We start from the raw sequence: 27,261 nt of genomic DNA on the forward strand, positions 1-27,261 counted from the left end.
TATTTCTCTCATGTATTACAGTGCTATGCACTGTTGTTTTTTTTACTCTTTTTTTTGCACTCTTTACTTTTTTGAGAGGGCTGACCAATCAGCTCTCAAATAAATCACACATGGAGGATTACTTTTAATTATAAAAGCTTTGTTTTAGCTTGGATTGTTTCTTGCCAGCTTTTCTTACCTGAAATTATCCTATCTACATTTTACCTCTGGGCTCTAACCTTTTTCTATTTCTGCATACTTTCTTTCTTACTCTGTTGCTGGTTGTGTAGTTGAGTGGCTGGCCCCCTGTGTCCTCCTCTCCTTCTCTTTCCCTCTTTCTTTCTTTACTCCCAGATTTTTCTTTCTTGCTGTGGGACGGTCTATATGTCAAATTGCTCTGATTGGTCAATAAATAAAACACTGGTTGGCCAGTGGCCAGGCAGGAAGTAGGTGGGACAAGGAGAGAGGAGAATTCTGGGAAGCAGAAGGCTGAGGCGGAGAGACACTGCAGCCGCCGCCATGACCAGCAGCATGTGAAGACGCCAGCAAGCCACCAGCCACGTGGCAAGGTACAGACTTATGGAAATGTATTAATTTAAGCTATAAGAACAGTTAGCAAGAAGCCTGCCACGGCCATACAGTTTGTAAGCAATATAAGTCTCTGTGTTTACTTGGTTGGGTCTGAGCGGCTGTGGGACTGGCGGGTGACAAAGATTTGTCCTGACTGTGGGCAAGGCAGGAAAACTCTAGCTACACTTTCTACTTATTTTCTCTGCCTTCCTGCCCCTCCTATTCTTTCTCCTTCCTTGTTATTGGCGATTCAGCTCTTTATTAGACCATCAGGTGTTTTAGACAGGCACAGTGGCACAGCTTCATAGAGTTAAACAAATGCAACATAAAAGAATGCAACACACCTTCTCAACATTAAAACCAATGTTCCATAGCATAAACAAATGTAACACATCCTATAATAATATTCTACAACAATTTTATCACAGTTTTCTCGCCCTCCCCTCTCCCAGTGTCTACTTCCATCTTCTTTCTTCCCAAGATCACCATCCCCTCCATCTCCTCTCAAAGAACAGCAGGCCTTTTAGGGACATCAACCAAACATGGCATAATATGCCATAATAAGACCAGGTTCATACCATCACATCTTTGCTGGATGAGGCAACCAAGTATGAAGAAAAGGGTCCCATAAATAGGCAAGAGTGTCAGCAACTACCCCTGCTCCCACTGTTGGAAGTTCACAACACTGAGCAACTCAGCCATAACATATATGCAGGGAAGTAGTTCAGACTCCTACAGGCTCCCTGATCTCTGCCAGGTTCCATGAATCCCAGTCAATTGATTCTGTATGATATGTTCTCTTGGTGTCCATGACTCCTTTGGTTACTCCATTCCTTACTCCTCCACAGGACTCCCAGAGCCCTGCTTACTGGTTGGCTATGGGACTCTGCATCTGCTCCCATCAGTTGCTAGATAAATTCTCTCTGGTCTCTTTGATGATGATTCTTCTAGGGTCTGGTCCCATAACAATCTGCAAGTAGAACAAACTGTAGTTTGAAGGTTTTGTGGCTGAGTTGGTGTCCCAACCCTCTACTTGAGACCTTTCTAGGTTACAGAAGTTGGTCAGTTCAGGCTCAGTGTCCTTCATTACTAGGATCCTTGCTAGGGTTACTCTGGTAGATTCCATGGAGTTTCCATTGCTCTGTTCCCACCTCCTCCCCAGAAATGTCCCTCATTCCAGTCATTTCTCCAGTATTTTCTCTGCACCTCAGTTGATACCTCCTGCTCCTAACTACACCTGCTCCAAGTTCACCAGCAAAATCTATTCCATTTCCCCTTCTCAGGAAGATTGTTGTGTCTCCCCTTAAACTCTTCTTTTTACTTAGCTTCTCTGGTCCTGTAGACCTTAACATTATTATCTTTTACTTTGCAGCTCATATCCACTTATAAATGAGTACATACCATGTTTGTTTTTCTGGTTCTGGGATACCTCACTCAGGATGATTTTTTTCAATTTCCATCCATTTGCCAGCAAATTTCATGATTGTTTTTAACAACTGGGTAATAATCCATTGTATAAGTATACCATTATTTTCTTTATCCATTCTTCAGTTGAGGGACATTTAGGTTGTTTCCAGTTTCTGGATATTATGAATAAAGCTCCTATGAACATAGTTGAGCAAGTGTCCTTGTGGTATGGTGGAGCATCATTTGGGTATATACCCAGGAATTGTATAGCTGGGTCTTGAGGTAGATTGATTCCCAATTTTCTGAGAAACAGCCATATTGATTTCAAAAGTGTGACATATTGATTTCCAAAGTGGCTGTACAAACTTGTATTCCCACCAGCCATAAACAAGTGTTCCCCTTGCTCCAAAGCTTACTAGCATGAGTTGTCACTTGTGTTTTTGATCTTAGGTATTCTGACAGGTGTAAGATGAAATCCCAAAGTAGTTTTTATTTGCATTTCCCTGATGTCTAAGGATGTTGAACATTTCTTTAAGTGTTTCTCAGCCATATGAGTTTCCTCTGTTCTGATGTGTACTTCATTTTTGAATTGGATTATTTAGTTTGTTTATGTCTTGTTTTTTGAGTTTTTTAAAAAATATATTTTGTATAACAGCCCTTTGTCAGATGTGGAGCTGGTGAAGATCTTTTCTCATTATGTAGGCTACCTTTTTGTCCTACTGATGGTGTCCTTTGTCTCACCGAAGCTTCTCAGTTTCATGAGGTCCCAATTATTAATTGTTAATCTTAGTGCCTACCCTGTTGTTGTTCTGTTTAGTTAGTTGTCTCTTGTTCCAATGTGTTCAAGGATATTTCCCACTTTCTCTTTATCAGGTTTGGAATATCTGTTTTTTTGTTTAAGTCTTTGATCCACTTGGACTTCACTTTTTTCAGGGTGATAGATAAGTATCTATATGCATTCTTCTACATATTGTCATCCAGGTAGACCAGTACTATTTGTTGAAGATACTTTCTTTTTTCATTGTATATTTCTATCTTCTTTATCAAAAATCAAATGTCCATATATTTAGGTATCAGGGTGACTATGGCCTCATAAAATTAATTTGGTAGTCTTCTTTCTGTTTCTATTTTGTGAAATAATTTGAGGACTATTGGTATCAGCTCTTCTTTAACAGTCTGGTAAAATTCTGCACTAAAACCATCTGACCCTGTGCTTTTTGGTTTGGGAGACTTTTAATAACTGCTTCTATTTCCTTAGGGGTTATAGGTCTATTTAATTATTTTTCTGATCTTCATTTAACTGTTGAACTTTGCCAAAACAAGGCAGGACAGTCCTTCAAAATTCCTGCTTCACAGAAGAGTCTGCCAGATATTCTGCAGGACACAGAGGAAAGTGACTGACAAACTTTGCTGATACAAGGCAGGCCAGTTCTTCAAATTTTCTGCTTCACTGAAAAGTTTGCAGAAATTCTGGGCCTGTAGGCTGAAGATGGATGCCACAATGTTGCAGAGTACTCTGGGTAACTGTCCAGTCAGCCAAATGTCTCTGTTGTTAGATAATATTACATAATTCTGGGTCTTTGATGGAGTTGAAGAAGAGATATAGTTGCAGTTTTCCTTAGTTATGATACAAAGTAAGTTAGGTGTAAAACTTTGGATTCACTAAGATAGGATAGATAATGCATTATTTTCTCTGAATATGCTAACTACAAATGGACAGACTATTGTAAATGTAATTCTACTTGATAACTGTTTTTGTTGTGTATAGTTTTACTATGTTAAAGTTAAAACATTTCTTTTTATTTAAACAAAAGGGAAAGATGATGTAGAATATTATTTTAAGATGTGTTACATTTGTTTATGCCGTGGAACATTCATTTAACAATGAAGAGATATGCTGCATTCTTTTATGTTGCATGTCCTTAACTCTGTGAGACTGCATTACTTTGCCTGTTTAAAACACCTGATGGTCTAATAAAGATCTGAACAGCCAATAGTTAGAGAGGAGAAAGGATAGGTGGGGCTGGCAGGCAGAGAGAATAGATAGGAGAAATCTGGGAAGAAAAGGATCAAGGAACAAGAAGAGGAGGAGAGAAGGACTCTAGGGGCTGGAACCCAGCCACACAGTCAGCCATGGAGTAAGACTGAAATTAAGATATACAGAAGTAAGAGAAATGTAAAAGCCCAGAAGCACAAAGGATAATTTAAAGTTAAGAAAAGCTTACTAGCAACAAGCCAAGCTAAGGCTAGATATTTGTAATTAAATAAGCTCTAGGCTCTAAGCCACAGAGCACAACCTGTGCTTCCTATCCCACCCATTACAACCCCAACTGCAGGCCAGCAGGTAAGATTCCCTCAGGTAGGTCTGCACAAACCCCCATCATACCCTGTAATCTACAAGCCCCACTCCATCACCTAAACCTGCCCATCCCCTGTGACCTCAGTGGCTCCCTGAGACACAGACTCTGCCAGCTCTGATTGGACCAAGAAGTAAGTGACTCTTCTCCCAGCCAGTCACCCCAGTCTCTAGGCCCTAAGCCCAGGAGAACAAACCATGTCCGTCTATCTTCACCCATTACACCCCCAATTGAAGGCTAGCAGGCAATACTCCTGCAGGTAGCCCTGCCCCACATCAGACCCTGTAATATTCAAGCTCCACTCCTTCACCCAAACATGCCTATCCCCTGAGACATCAGTGGTTTCCTTAGGCACAAACTCCAACAGCTCCAATTTGACCAATAGAAGAATGACTGTTCTCCCAGCTGGTTAGCCCAGTCTCAAACCCAGTGCCCTGAGACACAACCTCTACCCCCTACCTCCACCCACTGCAGCCGAGTTGCAGTCAGAAGGCAAGACTCCTGTGGGCAGGTCTTCCCACCCCCTGTTTGTCCCTGCAGTCTACAAGTCCCATGCCATCCTCCCAACCCACCCATCCCCTGAGACCCCAGGAGCTCTCTGAGACACAAACACCACCAGTTCAAATTTGACCAAGTGTGGGTTCCCAAGACACAGACACCACTTGCACTGATTGGAGGAAGAGATGAGTAGATACCAGTGTAGGAATACAATCAACAACATGAAGAGCAATGTGGCACCACTAGAACCTAGTGGTTCTACAGCAGCAAGACCTGAACATCCCAATATAGAAGAAGCCCAAGAAAATGACCTTAAAATGGCCTTATGAGGATGATAGAGAATTTTAAAGAGGAAATGAAAAATTCCCTTAAAGAAATCGAGGAAACGACAAACAAAAAATTGGAAGAAATCAATAAATCCCTTAAAGAAAGTCAAGAAAACAAAAAACCAAACAAAAAAAAATCAAACATGTGAAGGAAACAGTTCAAGACTTCAAAATTGAAATAGAGGCAATAAAGAAGACCCAAACCAAAGGAATGCTGAAATTGGAAAATCTGAGGAAATGAATAGGCACTACAGATGCAAGCATAACCAACAGAATTCAAGAGGTAGAAGAGAGACTCTCTGGTGTTGAAGATATGATAGAGGAAATACATTCATCAGTCAAAGAAACCATTAAAGCCAACAAAGTCATAAAACAAAATGTGCAGGAAATCTGGGACACCGTGAAAAGACCAAACCTAAGAATAACTGAGATAGAAGAAGTAGAAGAATATAAGCTCAAAGGCACAGAACATATATTCAACAAAATCTTAGAATGCTTTCTCAAACTAAAGAAGGAAATGCCTATGAAGATATAAGACACATACAGAACACCAAATAGATTGGACCCAAAATAATGTCTCCTTGCCACATAATAATCAAAATACTAAGCATACAGAATAAAGAAAGAACATTAAGAGATGCAAAGGAAGAAGGCCAAGTAACATATAAAAGCAGAATAATACCAGACTTCCCAGTGGAGACTCTGAAAGCCAGAATGTCCTGGACAGATGTTATGCAGACACAAAGAGACCACAGATGCCAGCTCAGAGTACTATACCCAGCAAAACTCTCAATCACCACAGATGGAATAAACATATTCTATGATAAAATCAGATTTAAATAATATCTATTCACAAATCCAGCCCTACAGAAGTACAAGAAGGAAAAATGCAACCTAAGGAAGTTAGATAAACCCATGAAAACACAGGAAATAGATAATTCCACACCAACAAATCTCTAAGAATGGAAACACACACACACACACACACACACACACACACACACACACACACTTTCCAAAAAATAGCAGGAATTACCAATCACTGCTCATTAATATCTCTTAATATCAATGGACTCAATTCACCTATAAAAAGACACAGGCTAACAATGGATATGAAAACAGAATCCATCCTTTTGCTGCATACAAGAAACACACTTCAACTTTAAAGACACTACCTCAGAGTAAAGGGTTGGGAAAAACTTTCCAATCAAATGAACTTAAGAAGCTGGTGTAGTTATTCTAATATCTAACAAAATAGACTTCAAACTAAAATTAATCAAAAGGGATTGAGAAAAACATAACATATTAATCACAGGAACAATCCATCAAGATGAAGTCTCAATTCTGAATATTTATGCACCAAATACAAGGGCACCCATACATGTAAAAGAAAATAAAGTTTAAATTGCCTATCAAACTCCACGTACTAATAGTGGGAGACTTGAATACCCCATTCTCACCAATGGATATGTCTGCCAGATGGAAACTTAACAGAGAAATAAGGGAACTATCAGATTATATAATTTAAATGGACTTAACAGACATCTACAGAACATTCCACTGAAACACAAAAGAATATCCCTTCTTCTCAGCACCCCATAGAACCTTCTCTATAACTGAGCACATACTCAGTCACAAAGAAAATCTCAACAGATACAAAAAAATTGGAACAACATTCTGCATTTTTTGGACCACCATGGCTTAAAGTTAGAATTCAATGACAACAAATTACAGAAAGCCTACAAATTCATGGAAACTCAGTAATGCTCAAATGAATCACCACTGGGTCAAGGAAGAAATAAAGAAAGAAATGGAAGACTTCCTAGAATTCAATAAAAATGAATGTACAACATAACCCAAACCAAATTTATGGGACACTATGAAAGCAGTACAAAGAGGAAAGTTCATAGCACTAATTGCCTACATAAAGAAGTTGGAGAAATCTCACACTAGTGACTTAACAGCTTGCTTGCATTTTCCATTTTCTCAGGTATTATTATTTTCCTTCTCAGGTCTTTGATGGAGTTGAAGACCAGATAGTTACAGTTATAATCTTCTCATAGCTTAGCTAGAACATATTAGTATGAGAGAATCTTCAATATAGCTATTGGAGTAATCTCAGTAATTTGCCATTTACCTATGTTCTGGACATTTCTGGATATTTAGCATATCTTTCTTGTTTGATGTTATTCTTGTTGGATGTAGTTCCATTTTTGTTTATGTTATTACCCTTTGTTTTTCCTAGACAATACTTGATAATCATTCTTAATATGGTTTGCATTAAGAACCTTCTTATTTAAACAAAAAGTGAAAATGTATTTGCTCTGCCCATGACCTTGAGCTATATGGTCCAAAAGAAGTGGTGCTTCCTGCCATTGTACATGATCTCTTAAAAGTGGAGGGATAAGGGGAATGTGACCCTTCTCCCTGGTCCTGGCTGTGAGGTGGATTTGCTCCTGGTCAGATCAGAGGACAACTTCAGCTGTCTGTTCTGTTCTGTATTTGTGAGTGTATTTCCTCAATTTACCTCAATAAATTTCCTTAATAACTTCTTAAACATACCTCCATGGATTTATTGCTTTATGAAATTTTTAATAAAAAGATGAAAATCAATATTTGAATAAAATACCTTGGTGATTTTCAGTCACACTAAATTTTAGAAGCACCATCTTAGGTGATTCTTATGTTAATTGTAGCCAGGGAACTTGGGGTTTCATGGGTCAGGAGACATGGAACTGTTGTCTCTTCCACACAGCATCTGCTTGTGAACTTTCTCATCTATGATTCCTAATCACTCTAGTGACTAGCAGGTCTCCTCAGGTACAAGGGAGCAAACTTCTGACAAATTGTGTGAGTTTTCAGTGGACATTTTCCCCTTTAACACCAGCAGCTAACTTGCAAATATAAAAATTATTACTGCAGCTGAATTAAGCATTTTAGGAGGGAGACCTCAGAAGTTGGTCTTCTGAAGCTTTTTTTGTTTTGTTTTTTAGAGATAGGGTTTCTCTGTGTAGATTTGGAACCTTTCTAGAACTTACTCTGTAGCCCAGCCTGGCCTTGAACTCACAGAGATCTGCCTACCTCTGTCTCCCGAGTGCTGGGATTAAAGATGTGTACCAACACTACCCATTTGTCAGATTTTAATTCACAGTGCAATTTATTGAAGTCAGAATATTCTAGAGATTGAAAGCAATGATACCACACTGTTGGACCCTAAAATCTGGGGGTCTCAATTGGGCGCTCCAAGAACCCAGACTCCAGTGCAGTTGATGCAACAGCAAGAGGTTTTTTATTTAAGCATCTGTACAGATGGGCAAACTCTTGTCCTGAGAGCAAGAGTCACATCTTACTGCAGCCCCATAAGGCCTTATAAAGGAAAAACCCACAAAACCCATAAGATTACAATTCCCATGCATTTTTATGGCCTGATCACAGAGTGGGTACAGTCACGTCAGCATGCACATTCTTCCTGAAACCTCAAGGTGGGTATCAGGGCGGGAGTGGAGTTTCCACAAAGATCACAGTGGTACTTCCTGGAACACCTGCAACTATCCCAGTCATAGTTGAGCACATCTCTTAACAGAAATCTTTTTACATTGTTACATTTTGGTAGGGGTGGTTGAATAGTGGCTGAGTCAGGTTGCCCTTGGAACTAGATTATTAGTTTCTCAATTCCTGGTGCTTGAAGTTTCTCTTTTCCTGAGGCTTGGGGGTGTAAGCCTGAAGGGCTAGGGTCTTTCAACACCACATATAAGTGTACATAAAGGATAAAGGGAGAGAGAGGGAGAGAGAGGAGAGTGAGGAGGGAGAGAGAGAGAAAGAGAGAGGTGAGAGAGAGAGAGAGAGAGAGAGAGAGGGAGGAGGAGGAGAGAGAGAGAGAGAAGAGAGAAGAGAGAGAGAGAGAGAGAGAGAGAGAGAGAGAGAATTAAAGTTTGTTTAATAAATCATTTCCTTGGACTACAGAGACTGGCCAATCTGAAAGTTAGGAATGAGCTGATGTCCAGGCAGTCCTAGAACTACAGCCTGAAATTAAAGGCACTCAGCAGCAGAGTCTTCTCTTTCTTGGGAGATTGCAGATTCTTCCGTTAATACCTTCCATTAACTGTATGAAGCCAACTACATAACATCAGGTAATTTGATTCATTCAAAGTATACTGAGTAAATATTAACCAAATGGCACAATCGGTACAAAACAAAATGTAGGCCAAGCTAAGTTTGTCCATAAAATTAATGAGCACTGGGCATCATATTAGAGGAGCTCACACAAGTGGAAATATTCCACACCTACTAAAATTGCCACCATATTTCTGTTTATCATACTGAAACCAATGGTATCAATGAATCAAGTATAAAGATTTTTAGAGTATATTTGAATTGGTAAATGAGTAAGTCTCATTCATAAAACTTCACTATATTGGTCCACGTTTCAAAGTCACATACTTGTACATTATAATAGGAAGTCAAATTAGGGTAAAGGGCTAATGCTAGCAAATCCATGTTGAGGAAGATTAATAGGTGTTGTTGTTTTAGTTTGATAGAGCATTGGTATCTGTAAACAAGTGCACAAGTACACTTCTAGTGCAAAAGGAAACTGATAATATAAAGGCACTTTGGTGAATGTATCAGCCTGCAGGTGTTGGGGACCGACTCTGGACAGCTGTGTCTTGAACCTTGTGTTACCTGCCACGATTTATCAAGCCTCGTGTAAATAAGAGGCTTTTAGTCTAACCTAGGAATGTAGGATTAAATAAACCTCTTTAAATCAGCTAGCTGCAGGGGCCTGGGACCAAAGCGACCTCCTGCTGACCCTCCTTAGGAATTTTCTTTGTCCTCTCCTCACTCCTGCTCCCCCTCCCTACCTGAAGCCCTGTTTATAAGCTCTAACACCAGTCAATAAAGTGAGACCTTGACGCAACTCAGACTGACTGTGTCTTTCTTCACGCGCTTGGTCTCCTTTCCCTCTCACCCCCCATTGATTCACAGGTGGTCCCTCCTCGAGACCCTCGAATAACCTGGCCTGCTGGACGGGTCAAGTGGCGCCCGAACGTGGGGCTCGAGGCACGGCGGCTCACTACTGGACGGCAAAGAGAAAACGTGGTCTGGCCAGACTCACTAGGGTAGAGGTGCCCCAACAGCATCACTCGTGCGCCGCGGGCAGCCTTGAGGTAAGTGCCGTTCATCAATCAATGGGTAAAGCACTCTCTAAAGAGGCTCTCTTCATTTAGGAAATGAAGATTTCAGGGAGAGGGGAATAAGAGTCAAAAAGAAAGAAAAAAAAAGATTTAATTAAGTTTTTCTATTTTGTGGAAGAAAAATGTCCCTGGCTGGTTATTAATGGCCCGGGCATCCACCCTTTGACGTGGAATAAAGTCAGAAAGGATATCAATAACTTGCTTAAGGACAGAGAGAATGTCCCAGATGCATTCTTTAGTTTCTATGGAGTAATCAGAGATGTTTTATAGGATTCAGAAAAGGATAGTAGGGTGTCACATCTTCTGGCACTTGCTGAGGACCTATTAAACGATGTGTCCGTCCCAGAAGACGGTAAGAGTGAGGTTGCCACAAATCACATTGAACAAAAGACCAAAAGACCCCACCGGGACCCTCAAGGGTCCAGAGGTTTATTGACATCTACCGGTAAGAGCGCTCTCTGTCTTGTCTCTGTCTCTGTCTTGTCTCTGTCTCTGTCTTGTCTCGTTAAGTTTTGTGCAGTCGACTGATTTGTACTTTGCAGGCTCACTGGGACAGACGTGTCCGGACAGTGATCCTGGGAGGGAAAGAGAGACGTCTCATTCCCTGATTTGGGCAAGGGACCCCCTAGTCCCGAGCCATTTGGGGCCACCTCAGAGGTGACCATTTGATTTTAGGAGTCTCCTCCAGGGAGTGCTCAGGAGAGGAGCATCTTTGGGTACCTTTCCCCATGGTGGGAGGAAGTGCCACTTTGTATTTTGTCCCGGGAAATTGTTAGAGCCATTCTGTGGGAGTTTTTTGTATGTTTTATTGTGGTCATTGTTACTTTACACTCTGTTTCTCTTCCAAGAAATAAGGTGCATGTCTGACTGACAGGGATGTGAAAGCCCCCTGATGTCTGTTTGATCAAGGACAGAGATCCTCGAGTCTCGATTGTTTTTGGTGTGATTGAGCCTGGAGGGTCACTCTCCACAGAGCACATCAGGCTGTCATTGTTCTTGGAGCTTTGTTGGTTGTCTCGTTGGGGCAAAGTTTTTCTTTCGTGTGCCCTTGGTCTTGTGTGTAGTGTGTTAACTGTTCTCATTGTTGACTTGACTGTGACGGACGCTATGGGACAGTCCCCTTCTTCTCCACTAGACCTTTGCCTAGCCCACCAGAAGGATGTGCGAGCCACAATCGAGGGGCTTGCTTGCTGTGAGTGAGGCCATCATCATCTCAGTGCTGATGTGCTGGTACTTGAATTGTCTGTGTAAATGTCATCTGTTTCTGCTACTCACCTCCCTTATTTTCCTGGGGAGGAGAGAGAGGCACAGCGAGGGCCACCTCCCTCCCTCCCTAGCTCTCTTGCTATCAGGACTGCAGGCAGCTGGCTGCTCTCACGAGGGTGGGGGTGCGTGCTCTGGGTACAGGCGGGCTAAGATTCTCATGTCCTGCTCTGGACAGGGCAATGGCTGCCTGCAACTGACAAAACTGTGTGAACACTGAACAGAGAATCTGACTTTAGTCAGAGGAGTTAACAAAAACTTTTTTTCAGGAACACTGGCAGCCAAGGACATACTTTATGACCACTGCTCCCCCTCCCTTCCTTTACTGTGATAACTTCAAAGTCTCTTCTGCCAGCCAGGAATTTCTCTTGTTAACCCTTCTCTGTCCTGATTGTGAAACCTCAGTAACCCCCCCCCAACTTCATCCCCTACAGACAAAGAGAAGCTAAAACCAGGATTCTTAAATGTAGATAAGAACTTAGACGCCTTTTTCCAGGTGGCTTTATCAACTACAGAAACTTAAGAAAACACAGAGTTAGGATATATGACCATCTGACAGAGACTAAGTGGTCATAAAACATCCCAAACTCCCCAAACTCCCCAAACCCGGGAGACAGCTCATAAAACTCCTAAACACGGTTGCTAAACAAATGAGAAATAAAGATAACATGAAAAACTACTGATATGAACCTAAAGAGGGACGCGGGCGGTGGGAGATGAATTATGTGGTCTGTGCTAGCCTCACAAAGAAAGGCTGCTGCTCCTTCCAACCTCCCTGCTGTGTGTGTGAGAGGTTTGGAACAAGCCCCCCTGCCGAGGCTTGTAAACTTCATTTAAATAAACCTTGCTTTTGCATTCTGTACCTGAGGTCTCTGATGGCTTCTTTGGGGACGAGACCTGGGCATAACACTGATATTGCTTAAAAAAGAAATGTTAAATTACCAGTTCAAGATACTGGGGAAATTATGCTTTTGTTTCCACAGGAAAAATAAAAATTTACATGGGTTTTGGTCATTTGAGTTCAATGTGTTACAAATACTTGCCATCATTTAAGAAAATTGGTTTCAAATTATTGTTGGTTAAGACAAAAGTTTAGATAAATGATTTTTGATATGAGGAAACAGTTTAAAATGTAAAAATTTAAAGGCTTAAACATGTCATGAGGGTTTGAAAAAAAATATAATGAAACTTTAAGGTCTAACTTTAAAGTTTAAGTAAACATGTTTCAGATTTCTTTCTCTTGCTATTCTGCTGTTACATGGAGACTCCAAAGGGTCATAGTTTTAAAAATGTCTGTCTATTCTGCAGGTATGAATGAAAATGTGGCCACATGTATGTTTGGTTTTGAATGTCTGAGTTTGCATGCATGTCCTTCTGTGTTAAGGAATACAAGTTAATACTAGTCATCTGGCTATCCAGATACTAGTTTAAAGCATAAACGGTTCTATTTAAATAAAAACAAACTGAGAGGTATATTTGACTAATATATCTATAGGAGAACAAATTAGCCTGGTCATTATTACCAAACTTAGAGATATTTTCAAGATTAGGCCTAGATTTGTTTGGCTCAGATACATTTAATAGATAATGGTCCTCAAACCTGTCAATGATCTGATGAATATGACATTTAAATTATTTGATTAAAAACTTACTATCAGAAACAGAGACTCCTAGCTCCCCAGCTCCTAGCAATGACTCCCAAGGTCTCCAAAGAAGATATGGAATGACAAGAAGATGCCACCTGAATTGCGAACGACACTGACCACAGGGCAAGATGCCCCAATGCAACGCCTGCCTCCAGGACCCAGCCCAGACTATGGACAAGTAGTAGGACACTGTCAGTCTTCCGTGTCCCTATTCCACAGAAAAGGTACTCTGCCTTATGGGCTTGATGGTGGTAGAAGATTGATGTTGTTCTGACTGGTACCTCCAACGCTATAGAGACCTGGGTAGGGATTGATCACTGTAATTTATAGGATTGGAAGCTTCTTGGTCTGCACTCAGATATAGTTTATCCTTCTCAGATTTCTGATAGTACTGATGGCTAGGCTAGCTCTAACTTTGTCAGCATGGCAGCATCAACCAGATCCTTCTGCAAGGCCATAGCTAGCCTTGTTAGCTCACTTTTAAAAAAATGTTCTAAGATGTAAAAATTTAAATAAATCATAAAGGTTCGGATATGAGTCTAAAATAAGATATGTTTCAGATTACTCTCCTGTTCTATGGTTCAGAGCTTAACATTTAGGAGTCCTGATGAGCTGATAGAGCAATGACCACTTACTGTTCAGTCACAAGCTCAACATTTTGGATTTGTTTTAAATGTCATCTAGATATGTGTAAATGTAAACCTAAAAGTGCTTTTCACCAGGCCAAAAATCTCTGTCCAATTTATACCTGGCTTTCTGGACAGAAGAAAAATGCCCAAATCTGTAGTTCTTGTTGGGACTCAAAGGTATAAGTCTACTTCTGCTGTTTTACAGATACCCATTATCTGCTTTGTCTACAATATGGATTTCAGTACAGATTGGTAATACTAATGTATCTAAAACTTTTATGTCATTTTGTAAGTAGGCCTCAAAGGATTAAAAGAGTCATAAAAACATAGACCCACTTCACAGAGGTCGAAAGGACCCCAGATAAGTATTCCTAAAGATGGTATTTTTCCTCTCTCCTGGTCTTGGGATCACTGTTTTTCCCATTACTAAGGGTATAAACCTAAGGGTTCCAAATAAGTTCATAAATTTTAACCTCTGTTCCTAGTTTAAATCTGTCTCAACAGATTTCTACTTGGCTGGCAGACACCTCCAAGTTTCAGTTGCTGACTCCACCACTCCAGATGACTGTGGACTCCGGACGTGCTAAAGGCTAACGTGGACCAGCCCAGCTAACATGATTCTTCTCTGTCACTATGGTGTCAGGCAGCTACATGCTACTGACAAATGCCCCCTGCCCAGTCTTTGACCAGATTTTCAGCCTTTTGGGGGAGGGGCCCTGATAACGACACCCCAATGCCAGCTTGAAGCAGTTCCAGAAGAGAATACATCGTCCCATTTTCCTTGTTCAAAAAAGGCTGAAATGCTGGGTCAAAAGAAAACTCCCTGGCATAGAGACCAGATGGCTAATTGTACATGAACTATGCATGGCCATTACAGGCCATGAGTTACTAAAATAGGCCATGAGGTACCAAATGTAATGCCATAATTTTAAGATTAAAATTTGCCAAAAAGAAAATGGGGGAATGAAAGACCCTAGCCCTTCAGGCTTACACCCCCAAGCCTCAGGAAAAGAGAAAACTTCAAGCACCAGGAAATGAGAAACTAAAAATCTAGTTCCAAGAGCAACCTGACTTAGCCATTGTTCAATCTCCCCTGCAACCATATAACAATGTAAAGAGATTTCTGTTAAGAGATGTGCTCAACTGTGACTGGGATAGTTGCAGGTGTTCCAGGAAGGACCACTGTGACCTTTGTGTAAACTCCACTCCCGCCTTGATACCCCCCCCCTTGAGGTTTCAGGAAAAATGTACCTGTTGACGCAAATTACCCGTCTGTGATCACTCTGTACCCAGACCATGATCTTGTGAAACGAAATTGTATGGGAATTGTAATCTTGTGGGTTTTTCCTTTATTAGCCTTTATGGGGCTGCAGTAAGATGCGGCTCTTGCTCTTAGGAGCAGGGTTTGCCCTTCTATATAGAAGCTTTAAAGAATCCCCTTGGCTTTCTACCCTGATCCCCACCCTCCTGGCCCCCCTGATTATTTTCCTTCTCCTTCTCATTACCTTTGGTCCCTGGGCCTTTCAGCGGTTGACTCGGTTTATCAAAAATCAGATTGATTTGGCCTTACCACGACACGTCTCGATTCATTATCACAGAGTAGATTCCTAGGAGGCCAGCCAGGAGCCCCATCAAGGACTCAGATTCAGTGTCCTAAAGCCCTAACGTCCCCACGGTCTTGCTAGAGAGTACTCAATGACGGGAATAGTACAGGGCCCACGCAGGAGACAACAGCGTACAGAGGTCGTTGAGACCGGCTCAACATGGCACCTGCCATGCGTGGGAGTCCCCCTGTATAGCCTAAGACAGAGGCTCTCTCGGACATCCGCAACCCCGATCACATGGACTTGGTCCATTTTTGAGAAAAGAGGGGGAACTGTTGGGGACCGACTCTGGACAGCTGTGTCTTGAACCTTGTGTTACCTGCCACGATTTATCAAGCCTCGTGTAAATAAGAGGCTTTTAGTCTAACCTAGGAATGTAGGATTAAATAAACCTCTTTAAATCAGCTAGCTGCAGGGGCCTGGGACCAAAGCGACCTCCTGCTGACCCTCCTTAGGAATTTTCTTTGTCCTCTCCTCACTCCTGCTCCCCCTCCCTACCTGAAGCCCTGTTTATAAGCTCTAACACCAGTCAATAAAGTGAGACCTTGACGCAACTCAGACTGACTGTGTCTTTCTTCACGCGCTTGGTCTCCTTTCCCTCTCACCCCCCATTGATTCACAGGTGGTCCCTCCTCGAGACCCTCGAATAACCTGGCCTGCTGGATGGGTCAGCAGGGTGTCCCTACTGCAAGACAAAGGCATACATGCCTTTTCTGAATGTCGTTTACAATCTGTGGGGAGTCAGTGGTAAATATCTGATCAAGGTATCAAGAGCTGTAGGATGAGTACCAGACACTGGGAAAATTGCGACAGGTCTCACTTACTCTAGACTCAGGAGATTTATCTTAGAAAGCCACTCTTACATATCTGAAGGACAAAGGGTAATTCTGGTGAATGGGAGCAATGGGAAGGTACTAATAGGCAGATGAACTTCACACCGGAAAGTCAGCTCATTGAAAGATAGCCCTTAAAATCCAGCATAGCCCGCAGAATGGAATGTAAGGGTCACTGTGTAGCCAAATTCAGCGGTGGACATAGGGAAGACTGGGCTCAAGTGTACCTATGATAGGAATTTAGCTTTATCTTAAGAGCAGTGACAATCAACCAATGATTCATTCAACAAGAAAAGATGACTGGATTTTCACTTTACATGTAAAGAGCAAAAGAAAGCTGTTTGAGATGAGTACTGAAGTTCAGAGTCAGAGAGGTAAATTGAGAGGTCAATAGTCCAAGTGAGATGATACCCTTGTCTAGGTATTAATATTTAGGACAAAGATGAATTAAAGAAATAATGAAGTTTAGGATCTATAGGACTCATTAAATAGGATATAGATAGTGAGAGAAATTCATAAATGCACCAAAATTCTCAGATTTATGGCTTTGTTCTTCTCTCTTAGTTAGGGATTCTATTGCTGTGAAGAGACACCATGAGCATGACAACTCTTATAAAGGAAAAACATTTAATTGGAGTGGCTTGCATTTTTAGATTTAGTTCATTATCATCATAGTGCAATATGGTGGTGTGTAAGCAGACACAGTGCTGGAGCAAAAGCTTGGAATCCTACATCTTGATATAGAGGCAAGAGAAAGTGGTCTGACCTCAGCATAGCTTGAGCACAGGAGACCTCAAAGCCTGCCTCCACAGTGACATTTCCTCCAATGAGGCCACACCTCCCAATAATGCCACTCCATATGACTTATGGGGAACAATTACATTCAAACTAACACATTCTACTCCCTGGCCCCCATTGTCTTGTAGCAGTATTGTAATGTAAAAATACGTTCAGTTCAACTTCAAAAGTACCCATAGTCTGTAAGAGTCTCAAACTTATTTAAAAGTCAAAGTCCAAAGTCTCTTCTGAGATTCACACAATCTCTTAAGTACAATCTACTGTAAAATCAAATTCAAAAAGCAGATAGATCATATGCCTCCAACATGGCACAGGACATACATCACTCTTTCAAAACATAGGAAAAGGAGTATAGTGAGAAAATACTGGACCAAAGCAAGACTGAAAACCAGCTGGGGAAAATCCAAACTCTGCATCTCTATGTTTGATGTCAAAGCACTGTTCAGATCTCCAACTCCTTTCAGTTTTGTTGACTGCAACATACTTCTTTCTCTTGGGCTGGTTCCACTTCATGTTAGCAGCTTTCCTTGACAGATATCACATGGCTCTGGCATCTCTAGCATCTTGGGTTCTCCAAGGCAATCCATGCTTCAACCTCACAGCTTTACATAATGACCTCCATGGGCCTCCACTAAGGGACACCCCTGATACATGCCTGGCCTCAGCACCTTTCCTTAGTTGCTCCTTGACTCTAAAGTCAGAACCACATGGCCAAAGCTTCCAAGTCCTGCTGTTTGCTGGGCTGAAACCTTGACCCCTTGTTCAATTACAACTTTACCAGTTTTCTGTCCTTGAAGGTTTCCTTCACTGCCTAAGCTTGTCTATTCTGAAACTGGATCAGTAGACCAGGCTAGCCTCAAACTCAGAGATCTGCCAGCCTCTGCCTCTGGACTGCTGGGATTTAAGGTGTGAGTCACCACACCCAGCTCTCAGCTTTTCTTTAATTCTTTTTCACAAGTTGGAAATATAGCTGTGTGGCATCTTGCCTTGAGGTCACCACTCCTTTTATTCCATTTCTTAATTTGTTTATATCCTTGAACACATGACTTAGCTTCAACCCAATTCCTGGTGCTCCTTTTCTTTTCAAATTGTATATTTTGCATTTTTCCTTGCTCAGTTTGCTCCTTTTCATTATAAATACTATTTAAGAGTTCCTGCTAATAACCACATGACAGAGTTTATACTAGACTGTTTTGAGATTTCCTCAGCTAAAGGAATTTATCCAAACTCTTCACTTTAGCCTCAGGCAGACTCTTGGGACAAGGGCAAAAGGTAGGTACATTCTTCACCAAGTTAATACAAGAACAATCTCTAGGCAACATACTAAAACTCTACTCCTCTGAAACCTCTCTAGCCAGGCCCCTATAGTTAATCAAATCACATTGTTTTCAATGTTCCTACTAATGTTGCCCATTAAGCAGCACTTAAAGCATTCAACTGCTTTTTAAATTCACATTCCAAGGGTCCATACTCCTTCAAACAAAAGCATGGTCAGTCTTATCACAATGATACTCTAGTCCCTAGTCCCTGGTACCAATATCTGTCTTGGGTGTCTATTGCTATGAAGAGACCCCATGACCATGCAACTCTTATAATGAAAAACATTTAATTAGGGGTTGGTTCAGAGGTTTAGTCCATTATCAACATGGTTTGGAAAAGGAGCTGAGAGTACTACATCTTGATCTGCAGGCATCAGGAAGTGCCTGAGCTAGGTATAGCTTAAGAATAGAAGACCCCAAAGCTCACTCCCACAGTGACACACTTCCTTCAACAAGGCCACATCTACTTCAAAAAGCCATACCTCCTCATAATGCCACATCCTATGAGCTTATGGGGGCCATTTACATTCAAACTCCCACAATTATGCATTCCTTTTCTAATATGGGAGACTGAAGGAGGATGGGAAATTAGAGGAATAATCTGAAGATGAGAATTTTATTTGTTATCTTCTGTGGATGGATGGCCAGCAGGGGAATGGCTCATTCTCCTGATAACTTGCCTTGGACAGCCAAGGGTGACTCCTAAATCCTGATAAAAGATCTTGCTCTTCATATTCACTATGGCCACAGGAAGGTACCAAGTCTGTAGTATTCTTCAGTGTTTATACCACATTTCAAGCACCTCCTTTCCTATGCATCCCTATATATGAGGCTCTGTGTCCCAATGGTGTTTAGGTGCTGCAGTAACTCATTAGAGACAGTAAATATCTAAGACATCTATAGAGGGGAGTAATAAGAGTCAGTGATCTTACACCTTGCTACAGTTTGGAGAGGAGAATTTGAACAATTGTTAAAAGTAACTAGAAACTACATGATAAAAGACATAATATTTTTTAGAACTTTTTTTAAATAAATGGATGTTAAAGACACACCATTTTCAATTGTTTGTGCTGGCACTATGTGGATACATTGTAACTCCCTGTAAATAAGCCCTTTGAGGAATGAGTGTTTGCTGGCATGCATCCACTTCTATGACACAACTTTTTATAGTTACTAATATACGTTGAGGATAGTAATATCTAAAAATTACACTTTTCCACATCATGTTTAATTGTTAAGAAATAAAACAATATGCATAGACAATACATCCACTTACACAAAATAATACTAAAGATTAAAAAGTTTTAAGAATGAATAAAAGGCAAGATTTTCTCAGAAACAGCACATAGAAGACATTAGGAGATGGGAGGCTGAGATACTGGGATGTTATCATTGACTTAGGATTTTGGAGGGAAATTTAAAAATTAAACCATAGTTAAAGCAGAATTCAACTGAACTGATAAAATTTTGTTATGACTTATGGTATAAGAAATGGAGGTCACTAAAATATTAGCTCTAATATATGCCTTTTCAGGATCACCCAAGAAAAGCAAAATAGAATAGTCAGGTTCACAAAAACAGTTTCTGTCTTCAACTTCACACTTAGATGTCTCCTCTTTTACATGATGGACAATTGCTGTTCTATGCTTTTAACAGAATCTTGGATGGCAATGAGGAAATCTGGAATATCATCCCCACATTAGTACATTCTATTTATTAGGTGAAAATTTCCAAAATTATAAAGTGTAGCTATCAAAGACAGAAGGGAATTTTCTTCTTACAAAAAACTCTTGCCAGGGCCCCCTTCATGTCTCTGTTCCTCAGACTATAGATGAAGGGGTTCAGCATGGGTGTCACCACTGTGTACATCATAGCCATGACAGTCTCCTTCACAGTAGAGTTATTAGCTGATGGACATAAGTAAAGGCCAATAATTGTCCCATAGAAGAGAGACACCACAGACAGATGTGACCCACAGGTGGAGAAGACCTTGTGGATGCCTTTAATAGAAGGAACCTTAAGAATGGAGGAAACGATTCGTGTGTAGGACATGACAATGAGAAGGAATGGAATAACAATAACAAGCCCTCCCATGATGAATATCACCAACTCATTAACATGTGTGTCAGAGCAGGACAACTTCAGCAGAGGAGATATGTCACAGAAAAAGTGTGGGATCACATTGTTCTTACAGAAAGATAATCTGGCCACAAGAAGGGTGTGCAGCATGGCATGGAATGTGGTCAGCATCCAGGACAGAACCACCAGACTCACACAGAGCTTAGGACTCATAATGCTGGTGTAATGAAGGGGGAAGCAGATGGCCACATAGCGGTCATAGGCCATGACCACAAGGAGGAAGCTCTCAAGGTCTGCAAAATACAGGTAAAAGTACAGTTGTGCCAGGCAGCCTGCATAAGGGATGGAGGGGACTTGGCTCTGCATGTTCTGCAGCAATTTGGGCATTGTGACAGAGGAGAAGCAGAGGTCAGAGAAGGACAAGTTGCTGAGAAACAAGTACATGGGTGTGTGGAGATGGGAGTCCAGTAGAATGAGGATGATGATGATGAGGTTTCCCAGGACAGTGGTGAGGTACATAGCCATGAACAGGGCATAGAACAGCTGTTGTTGCTCTTGGGGGATGGGCAGGCCCAGGAGGAGGAATTGGGAGATGACAGTTTGGTTCTCTTCTGTCATATTCTTTCTCCTGGACTTTAAGGGAAAATGACATAGATCCTTAGAAATTCAAATAAAAATAAACAGATTTTTAGGCTCTTTATCTATTATTTATTTTAAAACAATTGATCTCATAACCAAAATTATAAACTTACAATATCTGTAATAACTGATGATCTTTTTTAAAAGCCTTCTTGCGTGTTTCAGTATTTTATCATTTTCTGAACACATTCACCTGTGAGCTTCTGCAACACAAATCATGTTAGTTGTTTTCCTTACCTGTCTGAATGGCCATCCTAGGCAGCTGTAATTGGCTTCTTTCTCTTAGTGTCTCTTACACATTGGTGGTCCTCAGGATTCTGAAAATTTATTTTTTTAATAGGATTCCGAAAATAAATTTTTTAAATAACTCCATATATATGTATACATATACATATATGTGTCTGTTTGTCTATGCCAGGGCTGAAATTGACATCTGAAATTCAGCTGTGAAGTCTCTGTCACCTTCAGAACTCTATCCTGTTGCAAAGTAGTTGTAACTTCTTGGATATGTCACAGGCGTGTCAAGTGCAGCAGATCTAAGTGAAACACACGATCCCACTTTGCTCTTTCCCAACTTGCCCCTGTTCTGCTCTCAGTTCTGTAAAGAGGACACTGGGGACTCAGTTCTGTAAAGGTGACACTGGAGAACTGATAAATCCAATGTCTGCAAGGCCTGGATCCAATAAGAAATGTGTCAATTTTATTTCTCTTCCTAGCACTGTCAATCTAGCAAATCCTGGAGCTCCTCTTTGTTCTTCTACTTCCTCCATTCATCTCCACAGCACCACACTCCTAGAGCAGGCTGGCAACTAGATACTGCCAGGATTGTATTAACAAGATTGCCAACATTTAATTCATTATACTTTGAATAATTTAATGTGATGAACCTTAGGAAACCAGTTAAAGGATTTACCATCCTTACCTTTCCCCTTATTCAAGCCAACTTTCAACACTATCCAAGGGTCTTATCATATTCACAAATGATGCTGTTACCTGAGCTGTGATACACCTGTGTGCTGCTCTTCTCCAATGCTAGTCTTAAAAGTCACATTTTCTTGCTTCTGGCATTTTACACTTGTTGTTTCTCTTGCCTGTAATTTCTTCCCTTCTTTAGCCCCTTCACCAATGTTGCCCTCATTTATCTTTCATAGATATTTTATGCCACTTGCTAATCAAAAATTTCCACACCACACTGAGATCTGTTACCATGATCTCACAGCAGCCTATGTTCTTCTCACATGCCTCAATACCCCTGATCACTGATTCATGTAGGTTTGCCACCAGACTGTGCACTAAATGCAGGAGAGGCCATGTCCTCCTTCATCTTGCAGCATGGCCAGCCCATGGCATAGTACTTGTGTGTGACCAGTGTTCATAAATGATTTTTTGTTGTGTTTCAATCTGAAACAGACTCCTTAAATGTTAAAGGCTACAGGCCCCCCACTAAATTAGAGCCAATACCCATACTAAATCTTGAAGTGGTATATGCCTTCAGCCCCAGTATTCTGGACACAGAGGGAGGCAGACCTTTGTGAGTTTGAGGCCAGTCTGGACTACATAGAGTCCCAGTCTGGTCTACACAGAGTCCCAGGACAGTCAGGGTAACACAGTGAGACCTGTCTCAAAACACACTTTCCATATTAATAATCACTAGACTCGATTCATTTAGCACTAATTTTGACACTTGTTAATGTGACTAGTGCTATTTTGTTTTTATAAAAAATATAAGAATAGATCTGATGTGCTGCACTGCTCAGTAATGGTGATGACTCAATGAAATTCTTATGTTTCATTCTACAAGAATTCATGTCATGATTAACTTACATGTGAGTTGGACAAGGCTCTGGCACTTATTTTTGTGAAATACAAATCCTAATATTGCTAAGAATGTAGTTTTCAATGTCATTAGCATTTAGGAAAGCAGACTAGAGTAAAGAAAAATACCTTCTGTAATGGGATGAGCCTCCCACAGTCAAAGATAAGAGAATGTAATCTCCTGAGTAAGAACTCTGCTTCCAGACTGCCTTGTGCTCAGGTGTGCAACCTCAACTCAGCCTAGGGGTTTGTCTGCTGACTGACCTCAAAGACAGACATTTATCAGTTTTCAGCATCATGTGATACTTAGCTTAAATCAACTAATCCAGACCAACCAACCAACCACACACACACACACACACACACACACACACACACACACACACACACATTTTTTTCTCAATGACACCAACAAACTCCCTATGTTTTAAAGCTGACCAAACAGAGAAGGAGCGTTAGGGAATGTTGGAAGCCTTTTCTCTAAGTGCTATTACTGAGTCCACTGCTGAGGTATTCCCTGAAGACAGTATTTAATGAGGCTTAGTTCACAGATTGTATATGTAAATATTGCATGGTGACATCACAGAGAGAATAAACATGTAGAGAAAAATCATGCTTCATTGTGTAAAATTTCCTGTCATGATTAACATGTATGGATAGACTAGGCTCTGGTACTGATTTTGATAAATACTAATTCTAATGGTGCTATAAATGTGGTTTTCAATGTCATTATCATGTAGAACAGCAGACTCAAAGTAAATTAACAATAGTTTGTCAAAATTCTACTTCCTTTTTAAGTGAGAGGGACCCATGCAGTATAGGGATATATGTAAACATCACAAATCAGAGGCCCCACCTGTGGGTGCTGTCACAATTGATCCAGGGAGCTTCCTGTCTTCTTCAGCCAATAAATCAGTAATTCTCCACCAGAACAGCACATAGAAATCCCCCAGGAGACAGTGTGCTTCACATTAAATACAAATCACCAAGAATTCTGTGAAAACATGGATTATTGTTCTGTAGTTCAGATTCTACTTTATAAATGAAACATCAGGTGATGACATCTGGATGCTGAGGCAGGCAGCATGTACATTATCATTAAAAATACACATTGGTGTGTCCCATGAGGTAAATTGAAACAGTCTTTGATGGGAGGCCTGCTAAAGATTTATTAATGCTCCATAGCAAAGTTAAAAAATGTCCTTATCATCACAGGGCTGTTATGTTGATAGGGTATGATCTTAGGAGAATAATTTTACAGCTCTTAATAAGAGGAGCCACATGATGAATAAAATATTGCAAATGACAGCCATTCATTCAGATATGTCCATGGTGTGGCAACGTCTCTGAAGATGAGAGATTACAAAGAAGGAACATTATTATCTCTGAAAAATTTTACAGAACATAATACCCTGCAAGATATTGAAATTCTTGTATTAGAAGGACAGTAAAACATCAGCCCATTAAGTCACCTGCCAACTCATCCAGAATATCTGAGGATGATGCACAGTCCCTGATAAAATATCATGCTTTCTTTATTCACTATGCTCACAGGAAATAATAGTCTCTAGGCAACCCCTAATCTGTATCACTTCTTTTCCTATTTCTCCTTCTAGTTATCTCTGGGCTTAAAAGCTTCTGTGTCCCAGAGGAGTCCAGATCATGAACAACTAATTAGAGTAATTATCTAGGACCTTTCTAGGACCAATTCTTTCAGAGTCCTGTAGTTGTGACTGATTACAGTTATTGATCATGTGTTAACTACACCCAGAGGGAAGGTGAAGAAGAGAGATTTATAGGTAGACGCTTATTCACAACTTTTTCAGGAATGAGTTGCATACCCATGATGCTGGGGTCTGTATTTTTGGAATAATTATGAACTAAACTTAATTTAGAAGATACTATGAATATGAAAACATACAGAAGAAGAAATTAGTTGCTGTTACAGAAACATCACCATGAAAATCATGTACTTTGGAAAGTTCCGAAGTGACATTCTCTGAGTAAATCATAAGACTGTATAAAAAGCCCTCAAGATAAATAAACATGTATTTCGAGCCAGCTGTCTCAAAGTGACTTCCAGAAGCACAAAGTACACAGAGAACCTGTCTTAAAAAGCCCTCAAATATAATATATAATACATGCTAACATGGACCAGATTTTATGACTCAACTTTCTATACCTGTCAATATATGCTAAGTACAGGAATAAGAACAATGTTTGATGACTTCCTTAAGATCATGTTTATCTGTCTTTAGGCCAAGATCTAAGAAAAGCCAGATTCCACTTCTAATCAGTTGTTTTGCTCTCATCTCTGTGGGTATGTGTCCTAATATGTGCACCTAATAAACTTATCTGAGTCAAAAACAGAACACACTAGATAGAGAGCTAGAAAATGCGCACTCAACCTTAAACCTAACATGCGAGAGGCAGAAATCTGTCTGATCTCTGGAGTTCAAGCCACATTGAAACAGCCAGCATGTGACACACGCCTTAATCCAGGGATGATGGCAAAAGCAGAAAGGCATATAAAGTGAAGACAAAACTAGAACATTTGCTGGTAAGCTTTCAGTTCTAGCAGCATTCACTGAGAGCATCAGATGAGGACAGAGAGGCTTCAGTCTGAGGAATGGATCAGTGAGGAGGTGAGGGAGGTGGGTGTGCTGCTCTCTGATCTTCCAGCATTTACTCCAAAACTGCTTCGGTTTTTTTTATTGATAAAACTTTTAAGATTCATCTACAATCTCTCTAGAAAACCTTAATTGTATCCACCACCCTTACCCCAGCCACTTTCTGTATCTGCATCAGTGCATGCTAGTGAATGTTCTGCATCCCTGCTATTGTGACTGAAATTACCGCTGACAGTTATAAGCCTCGCCTTTGCTATCTGTCCCCTGTGTTTAACAATCATCAGCTGAGTGAGTTTCTGTCCATACTAATAGAAAGCACATTATCATCCTAGCGAACCTGGGCCTTCATTGGCTTTGCCTGTATTGGGTTGCTATAGATGACATTAACATTTTGTTTGGGATGTTTAGCCATTAAAGATGTTAAAACACTTCCCCAGGATTTCATACAGAATGATGCTTGTTTTGTGCAGGAAACATTTTTCCCATTGGGTATCAGCATCAACCACACCAGGCAGAGTAATACCACTATTCTCTGATAATGGTTTACTTAGTAACCCAACGTGGCTGGGTGGTAGGCTCAACTTTCAGTTCAGTGAAACTAGTGTTACATCTCCTGACAGAAAAAGACATATATGGAAATATACTATTCACATTTATAAAGTGTATAATTATTTGTATATTCAAAGCTGTGCAAATATCCCACAATCATTTTTAAAACTTACTCATTATATTCCAAGCATTTCATGAGATTATTCATACTTTGCATGAATTATTTGTCTTGTTGCAGTGACAAAATACCCGACAAAGGCAACTGAAGGAGAATGGGACAATTTTGGCTACAGTTCCAGGAAATAAAACTCATTATAGTAGCAGAGCAGGAGGCAGATGGTCACATTGAGTTCAGAGTCAGGAAGAAGAGTGATGAATGCCTGGGCTCATTATGTCTTCTCTTTTTCATTTAGTCTGAAACCCCACACCACAGAGTGACATTGCCCACATTTAGGGTAGGTTTTTTTTTTTTTTTTACCTCATCTAACTTAGCTAAATAATCCCTCACAGATGGGCTCAGAGATTTGTTTCCATTGTGATTCTAAATCTCATAAATTGACAGTTAACATTAACCAACACTTAGCTCCCTTACACTTTCCCTACTTTGTCTATCCTGACTCAGTCACAGGCAATTCCAGTCTATTTTGTATCTTTTTGGATTTTCTTGACCTTAACATTTTTGCATACACACAATCATACAGAATAATGTATCTGCTTCCTTTCAGCTAATGTGGTTGTTTGAATGAAAATGGCCCCTATAGACTCAGAGAAATTAGCATTATAGGAGATGTGGCCTTGTTGGAATAGGTTTGGCCTTATTGGAGGAACTGTATAATTGAGGGTGGGCTTTGAGGTTTTAGAAGTGCAAGCCAGACCCAGTGGCTCTGTCTCTTTCTGCTACCTGCTGATCCAAATGTAGAACTCTTAGTTACTTCTCCAGTACCATGTCTGTCTGTATGCTGCCATACTTTTTACCATGATGATAATAAACTAAATCTCTGAACCTGTAAGCCATCCCCAGTTAAATGCTTTCTTTTATAAAAGTTGCTGTGTTTATGGTGTCTCTTCACAGAAATAGAAAACCTAACTAAGGCAGTTAGTCATATTCAAGGCACATGCATGTGTCAA

The 27,261-nt window shown here is 40.5% G+C and overlaps 1 protein-coding gene across 1 annotated transcript; it reads right to left on the reverse strand.

Annotated features, from left to right (window-relative positions):
- Nucleotides 1–13,334: 13,334 nt before the first annotated feature.
- Nucleotides 13,335–21,118, reverse strand: LOC114706356 (olfactory receptor 1468-like). The gene is made up of 2 exons (XM_028888739.2): nt 20,210–21,118; nt 13,335–13,479 (listed from the first exon to the last, which is right to left on the reverse strand). Exons 1-2 carry the CDS (start codon nt 21,116–21,118, stop codon nt 13,447–13,449), a joined length of 942 nt encoding a protein of 313 aa, XP_028744572.1. The 3' UTR covers nt 13,335–13,446.
- Between the last annotated feature and the right edge of the window lie 6,143 nt (nt 21,119–27,261).

The sequence above is a fragment of the Peromyscus leucopus genome, chromosome 8b, assembly GCF_004664715.2.
Source record: "Peromyscus leucopus breed LL Stock chromosome 8b, UCI_PerLeu_2.1, whole genome shotgun sequence".
NCBI lineage: Eukaryota > Metazoa > Chordata > Mammalia > Rodentia > Cricetidae > Peromyscus > Peromyscus leucopus.

Excerpts from the sequence above, each read along its gene's own strand:
- LOC114706356 (XM_028888739.2), bottom strand. The coding sequence starts at position 21,118 with ATGACAGAAGAGAACCAAACTGTCATCTCCCAATTCCTCCTCCTGGGC. Across the intron at positions 13,480-20,209 it reads TGAAGGGGGCCCTGGCAAGA|CCCATAAGGCAGAGTACCTT; the intron begins GTTTTTTGTAAG and ends ACCACCATCAAG.